At 48.6% G+C, this 26,405-nt stretch overlaps 2 protein-coding genes across 27 annotated transcripts in view; both read left to right on the top strand.

Moving 5' to 3' along the window:
- Nucleotides 1–26,405, top strand: part of ARHGEF9 (Cdc42 guanine nucleotide exchange factor 9) — a 184,793-nt gene that overhangs the window by 71,919 nt on the left and 86,469 nt on the right. For 2 of the 26 annotated variants that reach the window (XM_083797083.1, XM_083797074.1), the window contains exon 1: nt 7,471–8,173. The exons of 14 other annotated variants lie outside the window; for them this stretch is intronic. In XM_083797083.1, coding sequence (XP_083653209.1) covers nt 8,165–8,173 — 9 coding nt within the window. In that variant the 5' untranslated portion in view covers nt 7,471–8,164. Of the gene's footprint in view, nt 1–7,049; nt 8,178–9,835; nt 11,123–12,149; nt 12,196–26,405 lie in introns of those variants that run through there. 10 more of the 26 variants (XM_083797085.1, XM_083797084.1, XM_083797082.1 and 7 more) reach the window with 8 other exon arrangements.
- LOC310880784 (uncharacterized protein) lies at nt 7,812–7,991 on the top strand (the record flags this gene model as incomplete). The annotated part of the gene is made up of 1 exon (XM_083797116.1): nt 7,812–7,991. The coding sequence occupies one exon, from the start codon at nt 7,812–7,814 to the stop codon at nt 7,989–7,991; it is 180 nt and encodes a 59-aa protein (XP_083653242.1).

The following is a 26,405-nucleotide window of genomic DNA, read 5'->3' as shown; positions in this document are numbered from 1 at the left end:
ATAGAATGGAGTGTTTCATGTTCTATTCATATATCTACTGAGATCCTGCTGGAATTGCTGCTTCATTAGGTTGTCTTGCGTTGTTTTCTTCATTACGTGAGTGTCAGATTCAATAGACAACCCCCTCTCCTTTTTGGGGGGGAGGCAGAGAGAAGGAGAAAATGATTTATATAAAATAAGTCTCAGGCTCTAGGTTAATTTGTGTGAAGAACAAGAGACCCGTGGGTCAGCCTCTTAATCAGATGGTTTTTTTCTTTTCTCAATATCTTGACAAGGAGCAATCCAGGGCAGCTAAAACCGCCAGAGTGGCGGAAGGGGTTTGAGGAGGGCTGCAAGGAGCTGGAGGTGACTTCTTCCCTTCCTTACCCTTCTTGCCTGAAGCAGGGCCGTGGCTTCTGCTCCCGCCTGCCGCAGCGCCGTGTCGTGACCCTCAGTAAGTCACAGGATCGTGCCTGGGCTCTGCTTTCCTAAAATGTACACGGTGGAAAACTTGCTGTTTCCCTCAGAATAAGCTCTGGCTGACTGAGCAGCAGAAAGAAGTTGAAGTCCCAACAGTAAGTACTGCATCAGGGCTCCCAAATTCATAAGCCTTTGTATTTCTCGTGGTGTGCTGGGGCAGCGCCCGGCCTGGCCATGCCAAGGTGGTGATGATCTGATCCACAGAGAGTGGCGAGCCCTCACGCAGGAGAGCTGCTCATTAAACCCACGCTTTCTGCAAGGTCAGTCAAGAAAGAAGAGCTGGAAACTTCCTCTTCTCTTCTGCCCTTTCCTCCAGGTAGTTTCTGACACAGCTATTAGCATGTGCGTCGTGGATTGTGCTGTTTCCGTGCTGCCCAGTATCTCGCTCTTGCACTGCTAATTGCTGGACCTCCGCAGGCTCAGGCAGGTGAAAATATTCTTTTAGGGTTGCTTTTTAACTGTATAGGAAATGCGGCGTGCTGGGTTTCAAAGAATCTTCCCGGGTTGTGTCAAAACTGAAGAAGACCCTTTGATTCTCATTCTGAAGAGCTTTCTCTTCTCTGCTTCTGTGCAGCTGTGTTTCTCAGGGACTGCATCAGGGACACTGACCCTGGGTTTAATGCCATAATTTCTCGTGGGTGATGGCTTTTTTTCACTTACCACTTTGTCCAGGGGTGTGTAGTTGTGAAGACCCCCACAATTTAATTTCAGAAGCGCTGGAGTTCCCGTAAGTGTGCCTGGGGGGGAGCAGTGGAAGGAAGGGACTTGTCTTGGGTTTTTCTGCAGGTCGGGCTTTGGGCTTTTTGGTCTTATTTTCAAGCTCAACAGCAAGCTCCTAAGCCTGAGATGTAAACTTAAGAAGTAAATGTCTGTGCATGTTTTGGGGCCAGTTTTTCAGACAAAAGAGAGCTTATGTAAGGTTACAACGAATGTCTGAACGTTGATGGGTCATCTTCTAAACTGAACTTTCTCAGCCCCTGCAGTCTTTTTCTGTGACCAGGGTAATTGATGTTACTTTGTCTGATTTCTGCTCGATTTGAAGCTTTTTTTTTTTTCTTTTCCAAAACTGGGAGTCTGAAGATGTTTCTACAGTTCCAGCTGGGATGTGGAACAGATGTACGTAGAAGGGAAAGCAACATGATCGCCAGGGGCATGAGATTTTAGTCTTTCTTAATGCTTTAAGTTCATATAAACTTAAAAATAGAAGTTTCCTTTTTCTCAGTGGTATCCAGACAAGCCCAATGGAATCAACCCCCTAGACGGGCACTCTCCCCATGCCATCTGAGCTTGGATTTGTGTAGTGTTACAAACGCTATGAAACCTGATGATAGCAGCACATGGCTCCTCGTTGTGGCACAGCAAATTCTGGGGAGAGCCTTGCATCTCTGTGTGCACTGTCACCGTGCCGGGATGCAGGTGACACCCCGTCAGGGTGCCCTGCAAGAAGCCTCTGGGCACCTTGTCAGACCCCAGTGACATGGCTTTGGCTTTATCTCCCCCTCCCAGTATCATGCAAGTGATTTAATTCAACAGAGCACAACCTGCTGAGACGCTGGATCCGTTTGCAGAAGGAATCAGCATTAACTGAGGTCTCCAGATGTGGTCCAAGGCCAGCCTTGGTTAGTGTCTGACATGTCACTGCTGCCCTGTGCTCAGGGCGTCAAGACTCGGGCATCTGGAACGTGGTCAGTTTTCAAGAGGGCTGCTGGACAAGTACGTCGCAACCTCCTTGGGCTTCCTGTGATTGTTGTCTGGCTCTTTGTATTAAATTATATGGTCATAAATAAATTGATCTCTGCACTGGGGACATAATTGTGTTGTATAACACTTCTTGTTTGCTGAGATAAATTTAGAACAGGTGAAGAATGGGAAAGAGTTCATCTGCTGCAGCTGGCCTGGGCTCTCTATGTCTGTGTATGTAACACATCTACCAAGGGGTGACCTTTGAAGTTCAGAGTGGTGCTTCCCATCTTGTGGTGAAATTCTTGTTTTTTGTTTTCATGGAATACTTAGAGCAGTGACCCAGAGATGCTCAGGTCCATCCCTGTAGCCTCTGAGCTTTGTGTAATGCTCTTGGCCAGTCGTTCGTGCAGGTTAAGCAACACAGCCAAGTCAACCTCCAGCAGTGCACTGTGCTCTCTAAACATTGCAGAAGTGGGCTTAGAAATGTACCTTACGCTTTTTCCTGCACTCTTAGCCTTGCTGCAAGAGCGGCTTGCTTCGTGGGTCGTGCTCTGCGGCGTTCCCCATCTGCCTTCTCTCCCCTTCCACTGCTTCGCAGGCTCTCATCTCAGCCTTCTCCTCAGCGGTTCTCCCTCTGAAGTCTATTTCTGCCTTGCAGCTTTTGAGATCATCATCTTATCCTTGCCCCCCTCTCCTTCTTTCCCCTTTGTCTTTCTATAATTGCATTTTATGTTAGTTCTCTAAATGAATCATTTGCTTGTCTAGCTATGCTGTGAATTTGCTAAAGCATCTCATGCAGTTAAAAGGGAAGAGGCTGAACAAGGCTGAGCTTGTTGCTGTCACCTCACCACCTTGCTTTCGTGTTTCTCTTTCTGGTAGAGGACACTCGAGCTGCTGTGGGACAGAGGGTGAGGTGAAGTGGAAACTTCTAAGGGAGAAAGGTAGAGCAAAAGGAAAAGTAAGAAGGGCAAAAGAGAGAAGTAGAGGAAGTTACTGGAAGAAAGTCCCAAGTTTATGTGGACAGTGAGGAAACTGCATTTGAAAGATGGAGTGGGCAGGCAAGGAACAGCGGGCAACTGGAAAATGTAATGTTAACTTCCAGAATCAGCACCATGAGTCCACATCTGTACAGATAGTCGTCCTTTTGAAGAAAATCATCCTTTTGGGGAAGTTTAGCAAATCGTAATCCCACTAGCCCTTAATCTCTGAAACCCTGAGCTAGTTCCTGGCTAGATTTAGAAAAAAAACACATGCATTTGATGGTCCTTGCCTAATCTCTAATAGAGCCGATGACTCAAACCCCACCCCGGAGCCTGGCAGGGCGGGCAGCAGCCGGTACGTGCCCAGCAGATGGGACTGGAGAGGAGCAGCTGCACGGCCCCTGCCCACACATCCCTGGGTACCACTGCTGCTCATTCCTCCTCATGGGCAGTGTTACTGGGCTCAAATGAAAAGTTCAAATTCCTTTCATAGCGCCCTGTAGGTCTGAGATGTGGCTTGTGCTCCAAACGGGAGCACAGCAGAAGGAACTGAAGCTGCTCAGGACCGAAGATCGCCGGCAGCTGTTTTCCCCTCATCCAGACCAACTCCCCTATCGCTATATTCCCACTCAGCACCACGAGCGAGCCCAGGATCTGTTTGAAACTTTCACAGATTCACCAAAAGGTTGCTCTCTGTTGGCTGGCTGCTGAGCGTGTTTTCTGGGCCCGGCAGAGCTGCGATGCTCGCGGCAAATCCCCGAGCTCAGCCCGCTGCTTCCCTACAGCTGCGTCGGGTAAGTCGCTGGGGCTGTCTTGGGGTTGCGAGTGCTTTGTTTTTGCCATTAACAGAAGGTGGAGCTGGTGTTAGGAAAGCACAGATGCCTCTGCGTGTCCAAGAGGCTGCTGCAGTGTAGGTTGTTAATTCGTGCAGGGGATCTACAGCAGAGCGGGGAACTGAAGCTGAAATCCCGTACTGCCGCTTGCCTCTGGACTATCCTGCCAGCTCATGCAGAGACGGTGTGCCTGGCAGTAGGAGTTGGATATAAGACCTTTAAGCGTTCAAATCCTGAGCCCTTGTTCCCGAGTTGTAGCTGTTCTCGTTTAGCTGAAATCGGTGGGTTGTGCTAATTGCCTGAGACATCCGTTGGAGGGAGTCGTGTCACATGGCTGAGCCCAAGGTGTCGCGCACACCGGGTGGAGGGATGGCATCACCTGCTTCAGAGGCATGCCTCGAAATTGCCATTATTGTAATTAATGGTACGAGGACGGCCCTTCTGCTTGTTCATTTGGCAGTCCCGAAAACACCGTCTCTGTGTACGTGTGTGTACAGGTTTATGTGGCTCTCTCTGTACGTATGTGATGTACTAGTGGAAGTCCCGACTCCACCCTTACCGATGTGACTGGTGGAGGGTCGCTGAAGTTCAAAGCTGCTTCCTCAGGCAGAAGCAGCCATCCCTGGCCTTGCATTACAAACCATGCTCCTGAGAGCTTCTGTAAGGTCAGGGCGTGTGCTGTGCTGCAAGGGCAGGTGGTGTTTTATATAACTGTTACACGCCTTTTCTTCTCATGCCTTAGTTTAACTCTATTCAGAAGATTAGACTAAACTTTTCAGAAAGCATTACATCAAGTTAAACTTCGGGGTGGTTTTATATAAACCTCTGATGTGTAGGTGTTCTTTTTCAGCGAGGCTTCCAAGAGAAAGTATCATCCATTTCCCTAGTAAAATTAACATTTAGCGCACGCAGAAGGCATGGGAAATTATATAAGGCAGCAAGTACCACTGGGAATACTGTGAATAATTTAAACGGGAGCCTCTATGCAGTAAATCTGTTTGTGCTGATCAACCTTGTTCCACGCCCAGCCTTCACGGGAGCCCGCTGTTTACATCCGCGTGCAGCCGGCACCCGGCACTTCCCTGCCCGATGTTTCGGGGCGTTCGCTCTGGAGGGGGGCGCGGGGAGGACGGAGCCTTCGGGCATCTCCCCCGGCCCCTGCGGCCGGCAGGGAGGGACGGCAGCGGGGTCCCCGCAGCCATCGCCCAGCTGCTGGTGACGCACGAGCTGCATGTGGGGTGAGGGATGGAGGGGGACCTCCTGCCTGCGGCTGGCAGCGGTACAGGCAGGGGGCTGGCTTCGGAGCCTCTATTTATAATCTCTGCCCTCCCCTCTGCTGTGAGTGGCTCGGCGCTTGCAGGATGACTGCCTGAGACCTGCCAGGCACATCGCTCGTAATGAAATCCTCTTTTTCAGCTACGGAAGTGGCTATTGAGCATGTGTGGTAGCTGCTGCACTGTTTTTCTGGATGTTTCTCAGGCCCCTGCTGCTTTTACCTGCCCAGTTTTTGTACCCCCACCCTGATCCTACACATGGAGGCACCAAGAATCCCGTTCTTGGTGGTGGGAGGATGCAAACAGCATGGGCTGTGCCAGCAGGGGCATCTGTGGAGTTGGGAGAAGGGAGAAAACCTCCGCATTGCTTTCCATAGAAGTAAAGCTGAGTCTGAGCCTCCTTCCGTGCTCATTCCAGTTTAAAGGAAAAGATTCACTGGCCATAAAGGTGCCTCTACATTTGGGCCCCTTGCAGGTTTTGGAGGGGTCGCTGTTATTGCTGAGAGCAAAACTGGAATTTCCTGGACTTCCATGGGAGTTCAGAGCTGGGCTTTGGAAAATTGCCCGAATTATTTTGGGAAGGGATGGTGACTATAATAAATGCACCACGTCTATAATTTGGTTGCTGTTCTGATTGCCTGTCTAATGCAAATTTAGACCAGACTGCTTATCCTAAAAATGCATACATGATGGGAAATGCAGGTGTGGATCCCGGTGTTGCAGCAGATCCATCACCTGGGCACAGCCTGACAAGTGCTGACATACGTGGTCAGGGGTGGGTCTAGAGCGGTTTTTTGTAAACATGCAAGTGAAAAGTCTCCCCTCACAGTCCTCATGTAGGAGAGAGACTCTGTTTGAACAGAAGGAAGGCGCAGCAGAGCCCCTGTCATCGCCTCCCTGGGCAATCTCTCCTCTTTTGGGGGTATATGTAGAAAAGGCGTGCTCCTTTTGAGGGAGCCTTCCAGCAGAGGGGGAGAATAAAATGAGCCTTGCAGCAAGGAGCTGGGTTTAGCATGGGTCTGAATGGTAAGCTGGGGTAGGAGCATAATCTGACCTGTTCCTTCCTGATGACAAAAGTACCTGCCCTGGAAGGATGCTGTGATGGGAAAAACGCTGCCTCTCAGTAGGGTGAGGCAGCTCCCGGCCACGTCTGCTCAGGTGTCAAACACCAAAGTCCTCCCGAGCTCTTGTTACGGGAGAACAGAGCAAGGGCTCGTTTGGTGCATTTTGGCTCCGTGTCTGTGTGAGTGCCCCGGGTCTGTTTGGGGCAGCGCTCCTGGAACGCGCCCATGATCAGCCCCCGTGCGCACATTTCAGTGTGTAATGCATAGGCATTGGCAGCATCGCTATATTTGTCTCTGCCTGTAAAATCATTTGCTTTTTCCAGCTGAGCGCATCTTTTTCTGTGTGTGTGTGTGATGCCTCTTGAAGGTAACTGCTGGGTCTGGGACCTGAGAGCAAGGTTTGGGATAGCGGCTGGCATCTGGACCATAAATGTTGAGTGTCTGCGTGAATTTAATGTCGGAATCGTCATTTCTTGTTGCTGTGGAAGGAATAAAGATCCCCCCCCTGCTCTGCCTTCACGCAGCTCTATCTGTAGAATCAGAATTCAATTTATAAAGAAAAGCAGTGCAGTGCTGAGCAGAGGCTAAGCGATGTGCTTGTGACAGGCTGGTGTGCACAGCACTGCGCAGAGCTGAGAAGTGATTTTCCCCCTCCAAAATTCCCCCATTACAGGCTCACGGCGAATTTCCACGTTGCGAGGGGCTGCCTTTTCGTTAGTTCGGCTGCTTCGCTTCCCCGCTCTTCCTCCTGCTCCCATACCTGATCTGAGCAGGCTCCGAGCAGCACGGGCTCTGTCTGCAGGTCTTTAATATTTCCCATCCGAAGCTTAGCGCGGGCGGTGCAGACGGGGCAGAGGTGTCCCCGCTGTACGGCGCCGGCGGCGAGCGGGATCTGCGTCGCACAGAAAGCCTGGAGACGCCTCTCCTGGAGCTCAGCACCGGCACCCGACCGCCGCACCAGCTTCCCAGCCCCACGTACGGCTCTTTTTTTTTTCCGAACCGCCGCAAAAGCAGCCGGGCAGACATGCCTGCATGGCGCTCCCCGTCACGGCGGGCGGAAGATGCGCGTATTTATGGAGCCAGCGCTTCCTTTTGCGTTTGACTGACAGCCAGGATCCCTTCGCTGCCTGGTCACTGGAGCTGATTTGTATGCGCAAGGGTCCGCCTCGCACCGAGAGATGCAGCCGCAGCAGCTTGCAGAGCTGTCACACTCACACAGGCTTCTTATCTGCACTGGCTTGACGAATTAAAAAGCAAGCCAGCCAGCAAGAGCGAGACCGGGAGAGAGAGGGGGGAAGAGAGAGAGAGAGAAGCTTGCAGACAGCGCTCGCTTTCTTTTCCTAAAGGAAGGATTTTGCATCTTTAGTGCTCACTGGTTGTGATGATGCTTCACTTAGCGGGCTCCAGAATGAGCTAGAGACAGCAGATAGGGGGATAAACTCAAAGCAGACCACAAACCATTCCGAGCAAAACCAAAACCAGGAACAGTTTTCTCCTTTATTCTAGCATGGTGGATGTATGGACAGTCTTACAGAGCAGAGGTTGACTTCTCCAAATCTGCCAGCCCCACATCTCGAACACTACAGTGTTCTGCATTGCACCATGACCTTGGATGTTCAAACGGTGGTCGTTTTTGCAGTGATTGTGGTGCTATTGCTTGTGAATGTCATACTCATGTTCTTCCTGGGCACTCGTTAAATGGATTTTTTCTCCTGAGCTGTTGGGGGCTACTACTTCCACTAGCAATTCAACAAGAGAGCAAGAGCGAGAGAGAGAGAGAGAAAGGAGAGAGAGAGAGAGAGAGAGAAAGAGAGAGAGATTTCTTACTGAGGGGGGAAACGCGTTGAGCTTCAACATGGCCTCGCTGTGATATGTATGACGTTGGTATATTATCTCTCCCTAAATCTTTTGTCATGTCTTGTCTTTTAAGTATGCCTGTAAGTGTAGCTGCTTTTGCCTGGGTTTTAAATGTGATAAATAATAGTAATAATCCATTCATATATCGTTCTGTGCTAGAGAGATAGAGCTATACATATTTACTTAGAAGCAGAGTGAAAATATCGTTCTGTAATAAGCACTGCCTGTGTTATTTTGCTTCCTTTAAAATATAGACTCAAGTTAATAATAAGTCATTTTGTTCGAAATTTCTAGCAAGCAGTTAATGTGCAATGTCTGTGAGAGTAACCATGTAGCTGCCAGGTGAGAGGTGGTGTGTGCAATTGAATCGAGCTCTGGACATTTTTAAGGGGGGATGAGAAATCCTATTAAAGGATTAAATCTTTGCTAAAATAACATTCAGGCACAAAAAGGGGAGACAATCTCTTAATTTCTTTATTTATCTGTGTTGCCTTGATGATCTGACTTGATTTCTCAATATTCAGCCCAAAAGCCTCCAAATTCTACGTCCACACTGATATAACCTGCTCCTTTCTTTAAAGATGTGAGAGGGATTGAAACATAACTGCTGGTCTTTTTTTCTGTTCGTACGTCTTTTCTATCTTGGCAAATTGGGAAGGAGGAATCAAAGATAAAAGGGGATGCATGCTTTGTTTTTCTTTGCTAAAGCAACAGATACGGAGGGGTTGGGGTTTGCTTTGATTTCTGTAGAAATCGTATTTTAGCTTTCTTTTATGCGTGTGTATTTCTATATATTGTTTTTGGTAATGTATGTAAGAAAAATCTTTGCCCACCTTAAGGATAACAAGATTTTGAGATGGGCTGTTTTGCTTGACTTTATTTACATTGATTTTCTTGAAAATGAAGTGCTAAGCTGCATATTATAGGCTTGCCGAAAAGGTGTCCAGTAGTTAGAGGTCCTTCTGTTGAAGATGTCTGGACCAAAATTGCAATGTTTACAGTGTGAAAGCAGAGCTGGCTGGGGGGCTCGAGCTTCAGAGCATGAAGTTTAGCGAGGATATGAAGGGAATGTCTGAAAAGAGCAATGTCTTTTCCTCTTGGAAATATGTCTCTGTATGTGAGTAGTGTTTCTGTTAGAAATCTTATGGATGTTTTTTATGTTATTTTCCCCTTCAGAAAAATCAGAATTGCTCAAAAAATATATATATATATAATTGTAGTTTGAAAATGTTTAGATCTCTTGCTAACGTTCACTGGAATTAGGTTTCTGTGGTAATTTAACTAGTTGGTGCCAACTCCAACTGTATTTTTTATCTGATGTCTTCTACTAAGCGGGGGGGGGGGAAACAAGTAATTGATTCATAAGACCTAGGATGGAGCTTAGAGATGGAGACTCACAGCTATTTCCATGTGGGTGTCTGCTGCAAGTTAAATGCAGAGGTGGACTTGGTTAAGGGCAGAGTTCTTTGTGGCTGGTGGCATGATTGGAAATTAAGTTAAACAAATGCTGCAAATCTGGTGCTTTGAAACTGTCCTTAGCTGTAAATAAGAGAGGAAAAAAAATTTCCCGAGTCCCAGGGTGGTGACATTTGGCCACCTGAGCTGACAAGAGGTGTTTAATGGCAGTAGCCCATTTAATGGCCAGAAATGCCAAAACCCGGTGACACCAGCCCAGCACAGCCACTCCGGTGCCTGCTGGCTCTGCGTCCTCCTCTTCACTTGTAGCTATCTGCGGGAGAGGTATCCGCGTCCCTTCGGAGGTGATCGAGTGAATCTTCCTTAAAGAAAAAATCATTTGGATGCTGAGGATGGTTCGGATTGTTAAACAGCTCCAATTTGCTTTATTTTCCTGTTAGCCCTATGATGTCATTAGTTTCACAGGTTGCAGAATCTCTTGGAAATGTAATAAATGAACAAAGATCACCAAGGAAAGGGAATCAATCGAACAACAGCCAAAATTATCCTTTCGGTGAAACAGTTTTAAGTGACTAGTGATTTGGAGGAGCAAGGGTGGAAAAATGAGAAAAACAAAGCAAAAAAAACCCAAAACAACCCAGCAAGTTAAAAATGGGATGCAACTGTGTCTGAATGTCTATTTTCCTTAAGGTTAGAGCTCCGGTGTGAAGGTTTACCTTTCAATACAGTTTCTATGAGGAATGCTCGGCACCTACCGTGGTTTTCTAGTGCGAGCAAGTGCATTCCTTGGTCCGGAGCTCGTGCATCTCGGGCGATGCGGGGAGGTGCGCGCTCGCGGCGGTGTGCCTTATCGCATGTGTGTGGGGCCGCTGTGTCCGGTCGCTGACTCCTGCGAGCCCCTTCTGGTTGCAGCGGTGGCATTTGGCGTAGCTGCGGGACGGCAGGCTGCTGGGGGCACCAGGGGGTCCTGCACGCTCAGCTGCCGGGGCAGAGATTGCTGGAAATTAGTGTGTTGGTTTTTTTTTTTTTTTTTTTTCCACGATGGAAGGCGCTTAAGAGAATCGATGTGATTTTATTGCAACTTCTTTGCTTTTTGTTCTCCCAGAGGCTGGTGGGATGACAGACAGTAAGGTTCATGCACAGCACCGTGAAAGTTCAGCGCAGAAAACTTGGAGCGTTATTTTAGCAATGCTGTTCTCGCTGTGTAGGGCGTCCCGCTGGACTTCAGGGAGAAAGAGAGGAGCATGACAAGTGAGCCAGGGCTGGAGCTTTTGCTCGATCAGTTCGATCTTGTTTTCCCACCCCACAGTCCTCAGTGGCCACCTTTTTGAACAGGCCTTGAGCCACCTGCTCCAACCCTGCTTTTGTAGCTTTGCACCCCCGGTTTTGCATTTTCCAAGCCTGCAGTTGAGCCTCCAACAGCCTGAGGAGCAGGAGCAAGGCGAACCGCTCTGTCTTGCCGTACTTTTCAGGAGCGGCTCAATCCAGGACAATCTGCTTTGGCTGCTTTTTGGGGTGACAGCGTTCCTGTCGCTTGCGGTAGATCCCCTGTACTTGTAAGTGACTGTGCTTGCAAAATTCACGGTGTAATTTGCGCGCTGGACAATAGCTGTGTGCGGTGGAGCTTGCCTTCCCCCTGAGCTCTGGCGGACGACTCGGGTTATGTGTGTGGCTGTGTGGGGTCAGCCCTGGGGGGATTGCCCCTGTAATTCACTCCCCTTTTGCAAATGTTGAGCTCTTCATGTTTGCGGGGATGCTGAAGCCTTGGGCCGGGGGAAGAGGGGTCATCCTTTTAGCTAAATCACAGTGCTGACCCTCCGGAAAACACAGCTCCAAGATTAATGTTCATTTGTATGCAGATAGGAAATTTCTAATGCATAAAATCTCTTTCAGTGATTGCTCCTGTGTGTTTGCTAAGGATGGGTGATGGGAGACCCGACTTGCTGTTTGTCTGCTTAAGCAGGATTCGATGTTATTTGCCACAGGATTCATGAAAATGCCTCTGACTGTATCATAGCAACCCTGTCTCACACAGTCCATAAAAAGTCCATTCCTCCTGAGCGGCAGTTCGCTGCCTTAAAGATTCAGGCACCCTTCCCGACGTGGGGAAGGGGTGCGTTTCCCTCCTTCCGATGCTTCAGAAAAAGCATACGTGTCGGGATGGCCGTGCTAGTCCTGCGTTCGCTGTGATTTTAAGGCTCTTTCCTCAGGCTGACGAGGGCTTTCTTTCATTTCTTTAAAGGCTTCCTCCCCCCCCAGTCCCCCAGGTATTTCCCACCTCTGTTTTAAACCTCACATGACAAGTTAAAAGGGGGACGGGACTGCTCAGAGGTCACTGACGTGATGGCTCTTTTCTGTCCTGCCATTTGGATTTTCCCCCGGGATGGCAGCGGCACAGCACTTGCTTATGCTTTGTAGTGAATGAAGCTCTGCCCAGACCGAGCCCTTCTGTGGGAATGCAGAGGTGCTTTCTCATCCTGTAGATGAATGTTGTTGAGAGCTGCATGTTCACCTGACTCCTGCCCCCATCTGTTTGCATAATGTGGTTATATTTCTTTTCGGATCAGGTATTCAGTACACAGCCCAACTGCTGTGTGTAATGTCTGAAGGAAAATTGCCAAAAATCCATGTAAGTTTTTTGTTGTTGTTGTTTTAATTTGCGACTCGAGCCCCTCTTATGTATTGTTCATTTCATTTTGTTGTCGTTCCTTGGTTTCTGTATTTAATGACTGCTGGTTGTGATCGGGGACGCGGTGCTCTTTGTGTACGGTGCTTGCCTGCTTGCATGTCCGTGTGTGTTCCGCCTGTATGGTGCCTCTCTGTGCTCTGTGGTGTTAATAATGCATCTGTGTCGGCGAGGAGCGGGCTTCTGGGCTGCATTTGCAGCGTGTATCTTTCTGAACGGGTGTGATAGTTGTGTTCAGCGTGCGTCTAATAATTAAATGTAGTCAGAGCTATTGTGGTCAAGAGCATTGATTTGTCTCTTAGCTGAGGTTTCTCCAACGACGAGAAGTTAGGAAGCGTGAGGAAAACTCCCAAATAATTGCGTAATAACTGCCGTGTTAGGAACAGGATGGGTTTGTTTCATGGTGACAGCAGTGGCCCAGGAGAGTGCTGCCGGGTCCCTGCTCTGCCACTGATGTGCTGTATGGCCTCGGGCATGTTCCTTTGCCTTCCTGCAGCTCCTCTTTCCCAGCTGTAGGAGGGGAACGTGGCACGTTACCTGGGCATGGCCAAGGCTGGTCACCTCCTCCTTCCCTTCCTGCGACGTCCTTTCGCTGCACAGCGGGGCCGGCTGGCAGGGCCGTGGTGATACGGAGGGGCAACGTGCGTGTGCCCGCGTTGGCCCAGCTGTGTGTAGCAGGGTTTTGCACGTTTGGGCTGTTGTAGATGGCAAGCTGTAGCAATTGATGCTTCTGGCTAAAAATAGGTGCTGAAGAGCTGCTGGAGGAACCATGTTTCTTCTGTTGTTGTTTGGCTGAATTTCTTGTGACCCCGAGTGGAGATGAGTCTTACTCTGCAATAACCCACAGATGGCCAGGTTGTCTCTAACCCCACTGTCAACCTTGCTGGCAAAGGGCCTTGTGGCCTTGGATGCTTGTTTCCAGTTAAAAACAGTTTTTGTGGAGTATTACTCTTGCCTTGCTGGGAATATCACGCTGGCAGCACGCTCGCTGGGACGGCTGAGCTCGGCGCAAGGAGCCCTCAGAGCTCCCTGTGGAGGACGGTGTTGGGCAGGCCCGAAGCTTTAAAGGAGGGCCATGGCGGGTGAAACAGCACTGAGATGAAGGTAATTAAAGAATTAGGGCTGGATTTTTTTCACTGGGACCGGATGGGTCTGGGGATTTGTGGGGAGAGCTGTTTTTGTCCGGTGGAGCAGCTCTTGGTGGGGATTTTGGAGGTGCCAGTGCAGCAGCCTCCAGGAGCAGAAAAGTCTGTCTGTGCCCATGTGGAAGGTCCCATGTGGGTTAGTGCCTGCCCCTTCTTTTGCATCAGCTGAGACATATATAACATAACGTATAGACTGCTGGCAAGGCTTGCGTTTCTATTTTAGGCAGCATCTCTGGCTAAGTAAAGCAGGGGGTATGCTGCAAGCCGCTTTTCTCTGCAATCTGTAAGTCTCCAAGGGATTAACTCTTGCTGTAGCCCTGGTGCCTTTCTCTGGGATGTGACCAGGACTCGCGAGGCAGACAGTAGGAGCCCTGAGGAGGGCTCGGGTGAGGGCAAGAAGCCCTGGCGTGGTGGCACCACAGCCACCGAGGTATTGTGGTCTCAATAGGTGGCCTTGCCCCGCTGGCCTAGCGCGGCGTAGGGCCTCGCAGCCTGACAGCCCTTTGTTGTTGTTGTGGTGGGTGGGATTGCATGCAAATTCCTAGGTCATTAGATTTTGAGGCTCTCTTACTGCCCCACCAGAAGTGTGGGCAGCCGTGTGCTCCAGCATCCTTTTCTCCTCGAGCTAAGCTGCTACAGTGATGCTGCCGTGCCCCTGGCCTTGGGGTGGCCGCGTTTTGGGTGCAGGCCCGGTGGCGGGTGGGGGAAGGACGCGTGCCCTGTCCTTCTGCTGTCCCCAGCACTGCTCCCCCGCTGCCTCCCATGGTGGCATTTGGGGAGCACGTGAGGATGGAAATAGCCGACAGGAGGTTCGTGACATGGGCAGGGGCGTACCAGAGCATGCTGGATGTGCCCCGCGCCACCAAGGAGCCGACTCGCCCTTATCGGTGACCAAGTGATGATGCCGATCGTTTTCTCTGCATCAGTTCCCGTTCAGTACCAAGCTATTTGCCCAAGTGTGTCTGTTTCTGAAGAGTTAAGTTTGTTCTTTGCCAGTTCTTGGGTCTGGAGCCGCTGCTGGTGAGCTCAGAGCGTGTGGCTGTGAAAGTGATTGCAGCTCACAGCCCAAAGGTACCGGCTGAATAACTGGCCAGGCACGAGGATTTGGGAAGTAACAAAGATCCTAATTGTGATGTTTCTTAGAATTGCAAAAATGCGATATGGCCTCAGCTGCACAACGATAAATATAAATTTAGAGAAATACCCTAAGGACCAATCTTTTACTCTGATAAGCAGTGGGCTAAATTGCTGGGCATATCTGTGAAAAGTTTTGTCAAGAAATTTTGTTCAATTTGAGAAAATAAAATCAGGACCTTGTTGGCAGTAACCGAAGGCTTTTTTTTTTTTTCTGCAGAATTCATATTCCTCTTGCTATTTTTGATGGTTCCACTCTTCTGTATTATATTCAGTATATCTGACAAGATTTTCTTAATAGGTTTTGCATTGAAGTTTCTGTTCTGATACCAAATTTAGGAAACACTTGTTATCTAAAATTCTTTCTTCCTGGCTTGATAAGGTAGTGATTAATTTTATGCAACTCTCTTTCCTTATCTAGTTGAGCTTCAGTCAGTTTTATTGTAAACTTGGAAAAATGCGATCAATCTTTAACGTTTGTTTTTAAGGGTTATTGCAAAGCCTTTTAGGTATGCTGCGCGTTTGGTCTTCTGTGGAGTTTGGTGAGAATTAAGTTAAAAAGTAACAATTATAGAACAGGTTTTGAATCCAGATAAAACATTTTTAAGTTTCTGTAGAACAAGAATGGGCATCCTTCAAATGGCAGTTGTCTCTGATGTAGATTTAGGTATTAAATTAGACTTTTATTACTCTAAGATTGTGTGTACGCAAAGCTGGGTGCATAGAACAGGAATACTAATGGTGCCCGCCTGCAGCAATGCGTAGATGTGTGCGTACCTGTCTGATGCAGCGACCAAGGAGAGGAGAATTCCCTCTCCGAAGGTCTGTGTAAGGTGAGGAGGGTCACAGGCATTCCGCTCATTTCTGCCTTAGACCATTGAGAAGGGCTGTGGGGCACCAGGACTTGCACCAGGGAGCCGCCAGCGGCTTTTGCCCAAGCGTGAGGGCAGGAGGAGGAGGTGGTGCGAGGAAGACAGGCGCGGAGAGCAGGACACCCGCTGTTGTCAATGCAGGGTGTCTGCCGCAACTTCGTGATCGGGAGTTGACATCTGGATAGATTTTCAGTCTCCTCTGGTCCAGGGTAGATGAATCTCTCATCTGATGCCCAGCAGCAGATCGATCCCATCTCCTGGACACCAAGGGTTTTGTAGAAGCATCTAAAAGTCTTTTCTAAAGAATTAAAAGTACACGCACGCACAGAGGAAAGGAACTAAACCTCACAAACCTGCAAGCTGGCCACAGACATGCGCAGGACTAACCAGCTGCCTTGTAAGTCCCCAGCCAGGACACAACGTGTGTTCACAGGCATTGCCAGGACCGAGACCCCAGATTGACAAAATTTTAGGAACCGCTGGCCTCACACCCCCACTGCACCCAGCACCGTCCCCTTAAATGGCGTGATGTTCGCAGCCCACTGCCATTTGCAAATTGTCACAATGGCCCAAAAGCCATTTTTCCAACTCAGTTTTAAGCTCAGTCTGAGACTGTGCCGAGTCCCCAGAGCCCAGGTTTGGCTGGAGCTTGTAGGCAGCGCGTTCCCAGGGCTTCTTATTTTGCCATCCCCCCCGTAGCTTCCTGGTTTCTTGTTCTCCTCCCACACTCCCTGCATTAAACAGTTGCTGTGTTTTGCCCCAGAAAATGGTGCTGGTTTAATCCATCTCCAGTGTGTGCGTTTAGACCAGATGCCAGGCCCCTCTCCTCCTCACGCACACACGACATGCAGCAATGAGCATACGTGTGCCTGCTGCTCTATGCCTTTGTGAGTATTTGTGTGTATTTATCTGTACAGATGCAGGGAAACAAATATATTAAAACACGTGTGCATATGTTTTCCTTCCCAGATATATTTTGAAAAATGTGAGTCAGCAGCAGGCAAGAACATATTACATAATCTCTGGGAGTGAAGAAGCCCTTGCAATTTATTAGGAGGCAGGCTTTCTGCAAGCAGCATTTTTTAACATCATGTTGTTACCACACATTGGTGTGTGCCTCTCTGTCAAGTGGCCTTATTTCCATCGTACGCAGTTGTGACCGATTCAGAAATGTAGTTCCAGTACCTTGGGTTTTGTATTTTTAAAACCGGCAGCAACGAGAGCAGAATCTCGGGTCTGGGATGAGGAGGATGACTTTTCTCCTCTTCCTTAGCACGTTTCCCTGCAAGGATGCTGCGATTTTCCTTTTTGGTTCCCCCCCACTCCCCACCTCCTGCTGTTTTCTATAAAATCTCAGCGCCGAGAGAAATTGCACAAGAGTGCAGCTGGAAATAAATGTCGCCCCCTCCGCCTACCCTCTGCTCGCAGCTACCCACCTCCACCGCCTACCCCCAAACGGGAGAGTGAAGTCACAGCCGCTTTTAGCCCTCGGCTCCTGGCTCTCCCCACAAGCCCATTTCCGACGCCTTGCAGAGTGCAGTGGGGGAAATTCAGGGGGTCTAATGCTGTGTTAGCGGTTCCTGCAGCCATCCGGCCCCGTCGGCAGTCATGTCATCGTATGCCTTAGCATGAGGGGATGAGAGAGGACACGTGGTTTTCTTGTTCACTAAGCATCACAGGGAGGGGGAGCGTTGTGAATTATGGAGAGACAGGGGAGCACAACCGAAAACACTGAGTGAGGTGGATCTGGCTCGAGTCAGCAACGTCATGGGCTTCAATCCCATGTCCTGGGCTAAAAGGGTGCTGCGTCGTGGCACACACGGGGGACCAGGAGGAGCAGGGCACCACGCAGAGCGTGCGTTGGGTGCTCCCATCCTCTTGACAGCGCCATGTCTCAGTTTCTCCATCTCTAATGCCAGGCTTATTTGATTCAGTCAAATTGATTCATTTCTAAAGGATGCTTTGAAAGTCTAGGAGGGGAATAGGCAGCGGTAGCATTAAAGAAAATAAAGAGAAGGACTTGTTTGCTTATTTTTAATTTGCCCAATAAAACTAAAGGTTTTGAACTGCTTTCATCTCCCAGGGCACTGCAAATACTTCCGCTGTGGCTAAGCTAGTGGTTGCCTTTCAAGCAAAGAGAATGCTCTGTTGTGGTTTTAAAATATCAAAGCCTTCCCAAGGAGGCAGTAAATTGCCATGCTGGCTGAAACCAGGAGTGCAAGTAGCTCCGTGCCCTGTCTGGGATAGTGTCTGTGAGACGAGCTGTAGAGAAAATTGCGAGAGACACAATAATTGATGGTGATGGAATAACCTGTTTATCCAGAGCGCTCTGTCTTCACCCCCATTAGCTTGGGGGTTTCTGATGCTTGGAGACACGAGAGTTTAAATCTTCTGTATTTCTAAAACTGCAAAAATCTCTGCCATAACCAGGAAATGCTCGTGAGCTCGGCAGAGGTGACGCACTCCTCAGTTCACCGCCCATTAGCGCTCTGCATTTTGTTCCAAAGTCTGGCTCGAGCTGCGTGCGCCGGCCCAGGTGGGGAGGGACGCGGTGCCCCCCGCCTGCAGCTTCCCGCCGGCCCTGAGGGCATTTCATCTTTCCGCGTCTTTGTTTCTCTTTCTGTAAAACGTGCAGAAGGAAATTGCCCTTTCCCGTTAAACGAGTTGGCAGCTGAGGATGAGAAGTGCTGTACTGAAGGCAGATGTGATTACATTGCTGAAAACCACCGCTCCGTGCCTGCTCTGCCCTGTGCAGGCGAGGGGGAGAGGGGCTTTGCAGGAGGCTTGGCAGACCGGGGCTCCCCCACAGGATGCTCCCTCCTTGAGTTATCGATGGTTCAAAGCAATGTCCAGGGAGACCTTAACAGACGAGATGCCAAATGAACGGCTGAGGCAGCTCTGCCGCTGTCAGCGGGGTTCTGCCAAAGATTAATTTGGCCTCACATATTTTGCATATGCGATGTCAGATTGCATCCTTATTATTTCCACTGTTTTAAACTGCATTCACTTACATACGGTCTCTATACCTCTTTAAAGCCTTCAATCATTACTCATTAGGAATACAATTCCTCTCTGTTATTAATTGATCTAAATTAGGCTTTTCTGTTTCTCTAGCCTTCTGTACAGTGAGGAAACCAAGCTACATTAAGTAGAAATACCTAAGTAAAAATAGGAGCTTTGCAGTTGCAGCTTCCTGGTCTTTCATGGCACAAGCTCCAGGGCAGACCCATGCAGGGTAACCAATGCTGCTCTCCTCCTAGCCAGTAATAAGAAACAGGAGAGGATCACGGCGCACAAACGAATGGCACAAAAGCCACCCAAGGCAGCCCAGCCCTGCTCTGGACGGTGGGATCCCGCTGGAAGTGCTGTCTGCTGGAGACAGACTGTCTCTCTGCCTGACTGACGTGAGCTCACATCTTTCTTTCCAAATCTTTCCTTTTAGAGCTTCTGTGGCTGACCATCCTTTCCCCCAAAAGAAGGCTGTTCCCTGGGGCACGTTCCCTCCTGTTTTGTCAAACCTGGCAGGAAACGTCTGTAGTGGTTAGTCTCGGATGGTCATGAAAGACTTCTACTTGTTCCTTTGAACAGTTCTCCCACAGCTGAAAACATCTCACCGTCACTAGCAGTGGTTTTAGCTTTCTTTTATTTCCCTTTTTTCCTTTCTGTTTCTACTGCAGACAGTTTTACCTTTGCGTTTTTTTCCAGCTGATGTTGAAATTCAAGTAATAGTAATAATACTTGACATTCTTCATTCCATCATCTTCAAAATGTTTTCTGAAGTTGGGTTACTTAAAAGCCTTTGTGCTAAATAAATACTCGAGTACTTTTTCTATTTTAAAATGGAAATAGGTGCCTGAAAACCCTCAAAAGTCAAATGAAGATGAAAGCCTTGGGACTACCAGCAGTTTTCTGTATTATCCACAGGAGCTCAAGTGTAAGGTTGTATAGGACAAGTGTAAAGGGACTGGTATGCTGATAAGATCGCAGTACTTTTGAGGGCTGTGCTTGGTGTCGGACATTCCTGCTGCTGGCCTGGCTGGAAATCCCTTGTATTATCATCTTATCTTCATGCCCATCCCCATGCAACGATGGCCAGCAAGTGGCTGGAGTGGGGTGGCAGTGGCACTGCCCTCTTCAGTGGCAACTGGACTTGCTTACAAACTCTTCAGAAAGGCAAAGGTGTTTTCATGTTGTCCACCCTTCCTTGTGGTCTTCTTCCCTCCGGGTGGTTTATGAGCAGGAATCAGGACAATAGATGAAAATTTATGTCCTGGAGGCATGGGACAAAGGTATCCTGAGGGTTCAGCGCAGCTCACAGAACAATCACCTCAATGATAAATGGTCAGATGTTTCTGTGAGTTTTCTCAGCAGCTGTAGTCAGCGCTTGCAGTGGGTATTTGCACCACTGGCCAGCTACTTGTAGGGAAATGCTATAAGGCTGTGTAAGCTACTGACAGCAGAATCCTTCTAGTGATAAAACATTAAACTGGTTGCATGCAGAATGATTTGGCCAGAAGAAGTGTGGAAAAGAAAAAGATAGTTAAAATCCAAAGAGTGGCTGATGAAACGTGAAAGGATCTAGAAAGCAAAGATGCAAAAATAAAATCTGAAACGGAAACAAGTAACATTCTTACAGCATTGTGTAACTCATTTTAATTGCAATCCATCTAGAAATCTATTTTAGGCAAGAAAACAATTCAGAATTGTAGAGCAAAGCATTGGACTTCCAGATGTTTACAGCTTTCTGGATTGTTATTTTCAGCTTCCTTCCAGATCATTTGAATCTCTTCTTCCTTGCAGCAGCCACAGAAAGACAGACCTGGCTGCAGTGCAGGTTGGGCAGAAAGTGGAGCGTCCCAAGGCTTTCTTCTGTGAACTTTTCCTCTTGTCCTCTCTTGAGAAACGCCCCGAGGTGGCTGTAATGGTGAGCATGGTGAGTTTGGAAGCTGGAAGCCCCCAGGTTCCTAGGGGATAATCCCATGGTGGAGAGGACCATGCTGTGTCTGCCAGGCTGGACTGAGGTAGGCAGGGTAGGCTGTTGGCCATATGCAAGGATTTTATCTTTCTGGTTTTTATCTTTCACCTTATATCTTCTCAGCCTGCTCAAGAGGCTGGTAGAAGTCTGTCAATGCTAAAGGCTGGTGGTGTCTGACGGGGTACGGTGCCTTTGTCTGGGCAGAATTAAGCCCTGAATCTAATAAACGTTGTCATCGTCACTCCCAGCAGTCTCCTGAAAGGCCAGTGCAGGGCACCTGACATTTCTCTTGTATGTGGTGGCATTTGTGAAGGAGATTTTACCTTGTTTCTTGTCCATCTTGAGCGTTCAGGGCTGCTCATGGTGATTTGCATTGAGTCCAGTTCTTGGCAGGCGCCGTGCAGAGACCAAAGTAGTGATGTGTCCGCCGAGGCACCTCGGCCACTTCTCGTGGGCTAACGGGGGCTTTCTGCCTGCCTTCCTGACTCACCCCTTGGTTCTGGCTTGTGCAGGTGGCTGCTTTGTGCACAGGGGCCTCGAGGAGCTGGCTGGCTGCTCCCAGCACGTCCCTGTGACAGTGGTGTGCTCCTGCCTCTCGTGCTGCCTGTGGTGCTCTCCTGGGAGCTGGGCTCAAGTGGTGGAGCAAGGCAGAGCAACCTGGCAGGCAGACAGGGCTCTGTGAAGATAGGGCATTTGTTTGGAAACCAGGTTTGCAGAAAGATGAGGGGTTAAGACAGGAATCCAAGGAAACAGGAGACTTTCCTGACAGCCAGATGTTAGATTTTCTAGCAGAACATCCCAAAACATAAGCAGTCAACTCCAGGTATGTGATATTTCCTCTGACCTCACTCCAAACGTGTCCCCCTCGCCTTGTCTCACTGGGGCTGTCCTCGTGTGCCGAGCAGAAATGCGTCTGCCACCGCCTCATCCCGTCTGGGGAACGGCGGTGCTGTTCCTTGGCAGAGCTGTGTGACCTCCCCACTCGGGCAAGGAGGAAATTTCCCTCGCGGGACAGCGCGGCGCGGTTTGGCCAGTGAGTCTTTTCGCATTAGCGACGGATGCATTATCTAGTCCTTGTTTCTGCTGACAGGGAATTAAATGCGTTCACATTTAAATGACTGGCTCAGAGCAACCGAGTGAAATGGAGAGAGGGTTTGCAGTAGGTTTACCAAGCCGGGTGAATCTGGAGAGATTGTGGTGCAGAGAAACCACCCAGAGTCTGAGAAGGAGATGAGGCAAGAGGAGGAGAAGTATAGGCTTTTGCAAATAGAGAGAGTGCAGATAAAAGAGGGAGAAGGATATGATGTAGGGGGTAAAGCTAAGTATAGAGGAGTGATGTTATAAAGGGAAAGCTGGGGCTGGAGATCAGAAGAAAGTAGGACATGCAGCAAATTGAATCCACTAGGCCACGGATTTGTGTTTCTGGAAAATAACTGGCGCACCTTCACATGGCACAGGTGTGATTAGGCTGGAGAAAATACTGGGAACAGGCACTCAAGGGGGCAGTCTTCCTTTGGCTTTGAGCAGAACAGATGATTCAAATATGTTTTTTTGAGCACAGAGCCCCCTCGATTGCAAGGAGTGGTGTGTTTCACCGCACACAGGCGGCTCTGGGCAGCACTGCTAATGAAGGGGCAGCACCAGCAGGATTTGCACAAAATGAAGTTTATTCTAATGATAGCTGCAGAGAGGAGCAACAGACCTCCCAAAGACAGATGGATTCATGAGAAGGGCTCTGGAAACGGGCTGTTGATAACACCGGGGCAGAGATGAAGGGAGTATTTTATCATTATTACCTGGAGCGGATTCAAGCCTTCAGCAGACAGTAGGATTTGCCAGTCTGACTGTGCTAGAAAGCTGGGCATTGGAGACTTGCACACAGGTCAGTCCCATCCATCACTGACTACGTGGTCCTGAGTCCACCAATGTTTTGTGAACCCGAAATGACTGGCTAAGTCAAAGTTCAAGGTTTGTTTTGGTGGTTCTATCAATGTAGGTTGTGGCTATAGGTGCTGGGAGTTTGTGCTGTGAGTAGGTCTTGATTTTGGCACCAGACCCAAAGAAGAAGAAACAAGTGAGCTATTTCATAGGCTGGAACCAGTGTTTTGATTACTGCTTGTGGAAGATTCATAGAGGTGGATTTGGCTGTAAGAAAAGGATTTCTTTTGGCATTTCAATACCCTGTTCCAAACCTTCCTGATCTCTTTAGAGTACTCAGAAGTCCCCTGGATTTATGGATGACCTTAGAAATCACAAGCTGTATTCTGTTAGCTGACCTGTGCTAGTGAGACAGGGCTATGGAGTCTTATCTGTGTCCAGCAGCCTCAATATCTTATTTTTAAAAGGGCTTCTGTACTCATTACCAAGTGCATCAGGTTCTTCTACCATAAAGAAGCCTTAATTCTTAAATATTTCTGTCCCATCCCGTGCTGCTTGTTCATAAACTCTCCCTACTTTACACCGATGTATAAACGCAGAACAGACTTTTTTCCCCATTTTTTTTACCTTCAATAGCACCATCCATTTTAAATCTGTGAGCTGAAACCCCAGGGTTCTTGCTAATCCTGATGGACTTAATGGGGAAGAACACTGGGAAGGTATTCTGGGAGCTTGTAAATGAGCCCAAGACCAAGGAAACCATAAACCAGATCCTCAGTCAACTAAGGCTTGGCTTTAGAGCTTTCCTATTTGTTAGGAAGTCACAAGATTATAGCTGTTGTCACAGATTTTAATTTTTCGTCTTAGACCATCACATACTGAAATAAGATATCAATAATTTAAACCTGTTCACTTTCAGGATAATCATTTTGAAATAATAGGAAATGCGTAACCGGTTTCTGGAGAAAAACCTGAAGGTTTGGTCTCGTTGCAGTTTATATTGAGTGTCGCTGTGCATGTGCCTATTCGCAAGGTATTTGCAAACTGCTTCCTACATGTACTCACTACCCATCCAGCTCTAAGAAAAGGCTATTTTTTACCACCTGAGGTAATTAAAAGCAAATCATATACAATGGTTATTGGCTGTTGCATGCCTACAAGCACACATAGTGTGCAGCAAGACCTTGATTTACCGCCACACATATCAGCAATCACATGCGTGCCCCTGCACAAATGTTGTGGGCATGTAATCACACCTGCACGGAGCAAAGTAAAGGTGACCTCTGTGTATGCCAGGAATCTTGAGGTTTGCGCACCTTCAGAGCTCCAAATATACACACATTGCTGCCTAGGAGTTTGGACACATCATACTCTTACGTCTATGGTTATTGCATGTACCGAGACCTCTGCTGCTCACGGATTTACATGGAGATGCCTGCCCACTCTGACTCAGATCCGTGGTATTTTATTGTAGCTTTGAAAACTCTCTATAAAAACTCCCTGGCATTTATCCCAAAAGAGCACCAATAGCATTAAACTCATTTCCTTTACATCAAATCACTAAACTCATCAATAGCAATCTCACACTCCACCGGGGAACACAAAGGCACTTTGGATTTGACACCCTCAATCGCCCGGTGGTAAATAGGTCATTACCCATACAATAGCAGTAATAAACCACCACGTATGAATTTAGAGGCTTAGGGATGATGGTGTTTGTGATCCTCGTCCTTTGGCAGCGGATCTTGTTTATAGTGCAGCAGTATGATTAGGTAATGTTTGCTTGTTACCTTTTGGAATCGAGGAACAGCATCTTATCCCAGGTTTCTGTCTGGGCATTGCAAAACGCTCAGGTGCTGCTGTGCCTCTGTGGTTACTTCTATGTGAGCTTAAAAGACAGAGGCAAAGCCAGGAGACTGATGCTGCCGTCCGAACCATTTCGTGGGAGCCTTTTCCCAGCAAGTTGCTCTCGGAGCCTTTGGTTTTTCTCGCAGGAGTGTCACGTGTGATATAGAGAGACTCAAAAGGGCCAGTTTTACCTTTAAAGTCTAGGTTTAATTTTTTCTCTTTAAAAAAAAAATGTGTTTTGACAGTTTGTCACATCGGCTCAGCCTGCCATGTCGTGGGCAGTGAAGTGTTAGGAAGGAAAAGCAAAAAGTATCTTGATGAAGGATCAAGTCAACTTGCTAATGTTTTCTGAGTATCTCCTGTGCTGACCTTGGTCCGTGCAGACACGTGCCTGCTCATCCAGCTCTCTTGTCTCCAGGAGAGCTTTTGGAGGTGCTGGGAGAAGTGCTGGGTGGGGTTTGGGGCGATTTGGGTAAAAGTTTTGAAGGGGATTTGCTGGATGTTTGTGCTTTGCAGCAGGGACATTTTGCCAGCTTCTCCTGAATTGAAGTCTCCATCATGTGTTTATTTTTGAACTGAGGAGGAGGGAAGGAGGGAGGTATCATCATCAGGCATTTTTATAGCCCTGGAGTGTGGGGAGGGCAAAGTCTGTGTATCACAAGAGCCCCTAAATCTCTGTGCTCAGGTTCAAGAAAACCACAAAAGCAATCTCTCTTGTGTTTTCTTTTTTCACTAGACAAACATTTAATTATTTTACCCCCCTGCAGCTGATGAATCAACTGAGAGAACTACAAAAGATAATGTACTTCTATTTTTGTATCCTATACTAATGAGGCTCAGACTAAAATTTTCTCCTGTATGATTGGCTAAAACAAGGTAGGAAAAATTCAGAGAGAGGGAGAGGAGGAGGAAGCAAGATGCTAAACATTTAGCAGCATGCACGTATGCGCTTTGGAGAAAATGTGCAATGCCTTAGCGAAGCAGAGCACTTGGAAAGCATGAAGAGAAGCATTTTATTCACAGAAAATTGTCACTGGAGGCTGGGCTTCTCCGGGAGGAGCTGTGGCACAGGGTGGATGGAGGCAGTGGTGTTGTCAGGACTGCGCTGCCAGCTCTGATGTCTTGGCAGAGCTGCAGAGCGGCGGTGCGGTGCCCCAGGACTGTGCCGCACAGCCCCTGGCCACCTGCGGGGACTCACTGCTTTCTGTAAGCCATCCTCTCTGCCTTGGCAGCCTTCGAGCACTCCGTCAAAAGTTCATTAATATGTTCAGTTTGAGACACGCGGCTGCGTACAGCCTGCTAGCAAACACTCGGGAGAGGAGTGTAATGGCCCAGCCTAGATCAAAGGAGCAAAAATGTACAGCGCCTTTACTATTAATGGAGAAATAGTTGCAGAGCAGAGCGCAGGTAGCAGTGCTGGGGCTTGGAGCTGACCTGTGCTGACATATTTGTCTTGGACGTGGTACTCGGCACCACGGCACGGTGGGGATCGATGCCTCCAAGCCCCGTAGCTTGCCAGCCGCTCGATAGCGCAGCGCAAGCTCAGGGCTGGGTGCTCGGGCTCAGCTAAGGCTGATGCCTGTGGTTCAACGTCCGGATAGAAACGAAGCCCAGAGTATCTGATAGCATGCTCTTGAGCAGTTTCAATCCCAGACGGTAAAGATTTGGCCTTGCTGCTTTATACGAGGCTGTGCCGGGAGTCAGCCTGGTAGGATGTGGTTTGCAGCTCGATGAAATAGGAATTTGGTCAGGGGGGTGCACGGAGCAGCCCGTGTGAGCTGGCTGGGTCAGGGGCGAGAACTGCTCCTAAACTGCTCCAACACTTTTGAAAGATTCGAATCAAAGGTCTGAGGATCTGACATTTTCTTTCACATAAAAGAAGCGGATTAATCAGCAGAGAGAGCCACTGAGTGATGCTGTTAATTTGCTGAACTGCAGTAATGTCATTCAGTGGAAAATAAGACATCGGTTTTTATTTGTGGAATCATGAGTGGGAAAAGTGAAGTATAAATCATTAAAAAAAAACAACAACAAACAACAACAACAACAAAAACAGCACCCCGTTAGGTTTTCCAACACAGTAGATAAAGTGTAAATCCAGCCCTGGTTTATGCTGCTGCCTCATGCACCCGGACAGATCCTGCAGCACCAGCACCCTGCCCACAGCTCAGGTCCCGTAGGAAGACAGAGTTGTCAGGGCCAGAGCCTGAGCTGCCTCGAGCACGACGGGCCGCCCGCCGTGTCTCACGGCAAACTGGCGTGGTGTAACCTTGGGCGGCTGCTGCCGCTGCGGTACCTGCG

The sequence above is a fragment of the Anser anser genome (genome assembly GCF_964211835.1).
Source record: "Anser anser genome assembly, chromosome: 13".
Classification (NCBI taxonomy): domain Eukaryota; kingdom Metazoa; phylum Chordata; class Aves; order Anseriformes; family Anatidae; genus Anser; species Anser anser.
This window is presented reverse-complemented; position numbering and strand designations above follow the sequence as displayed.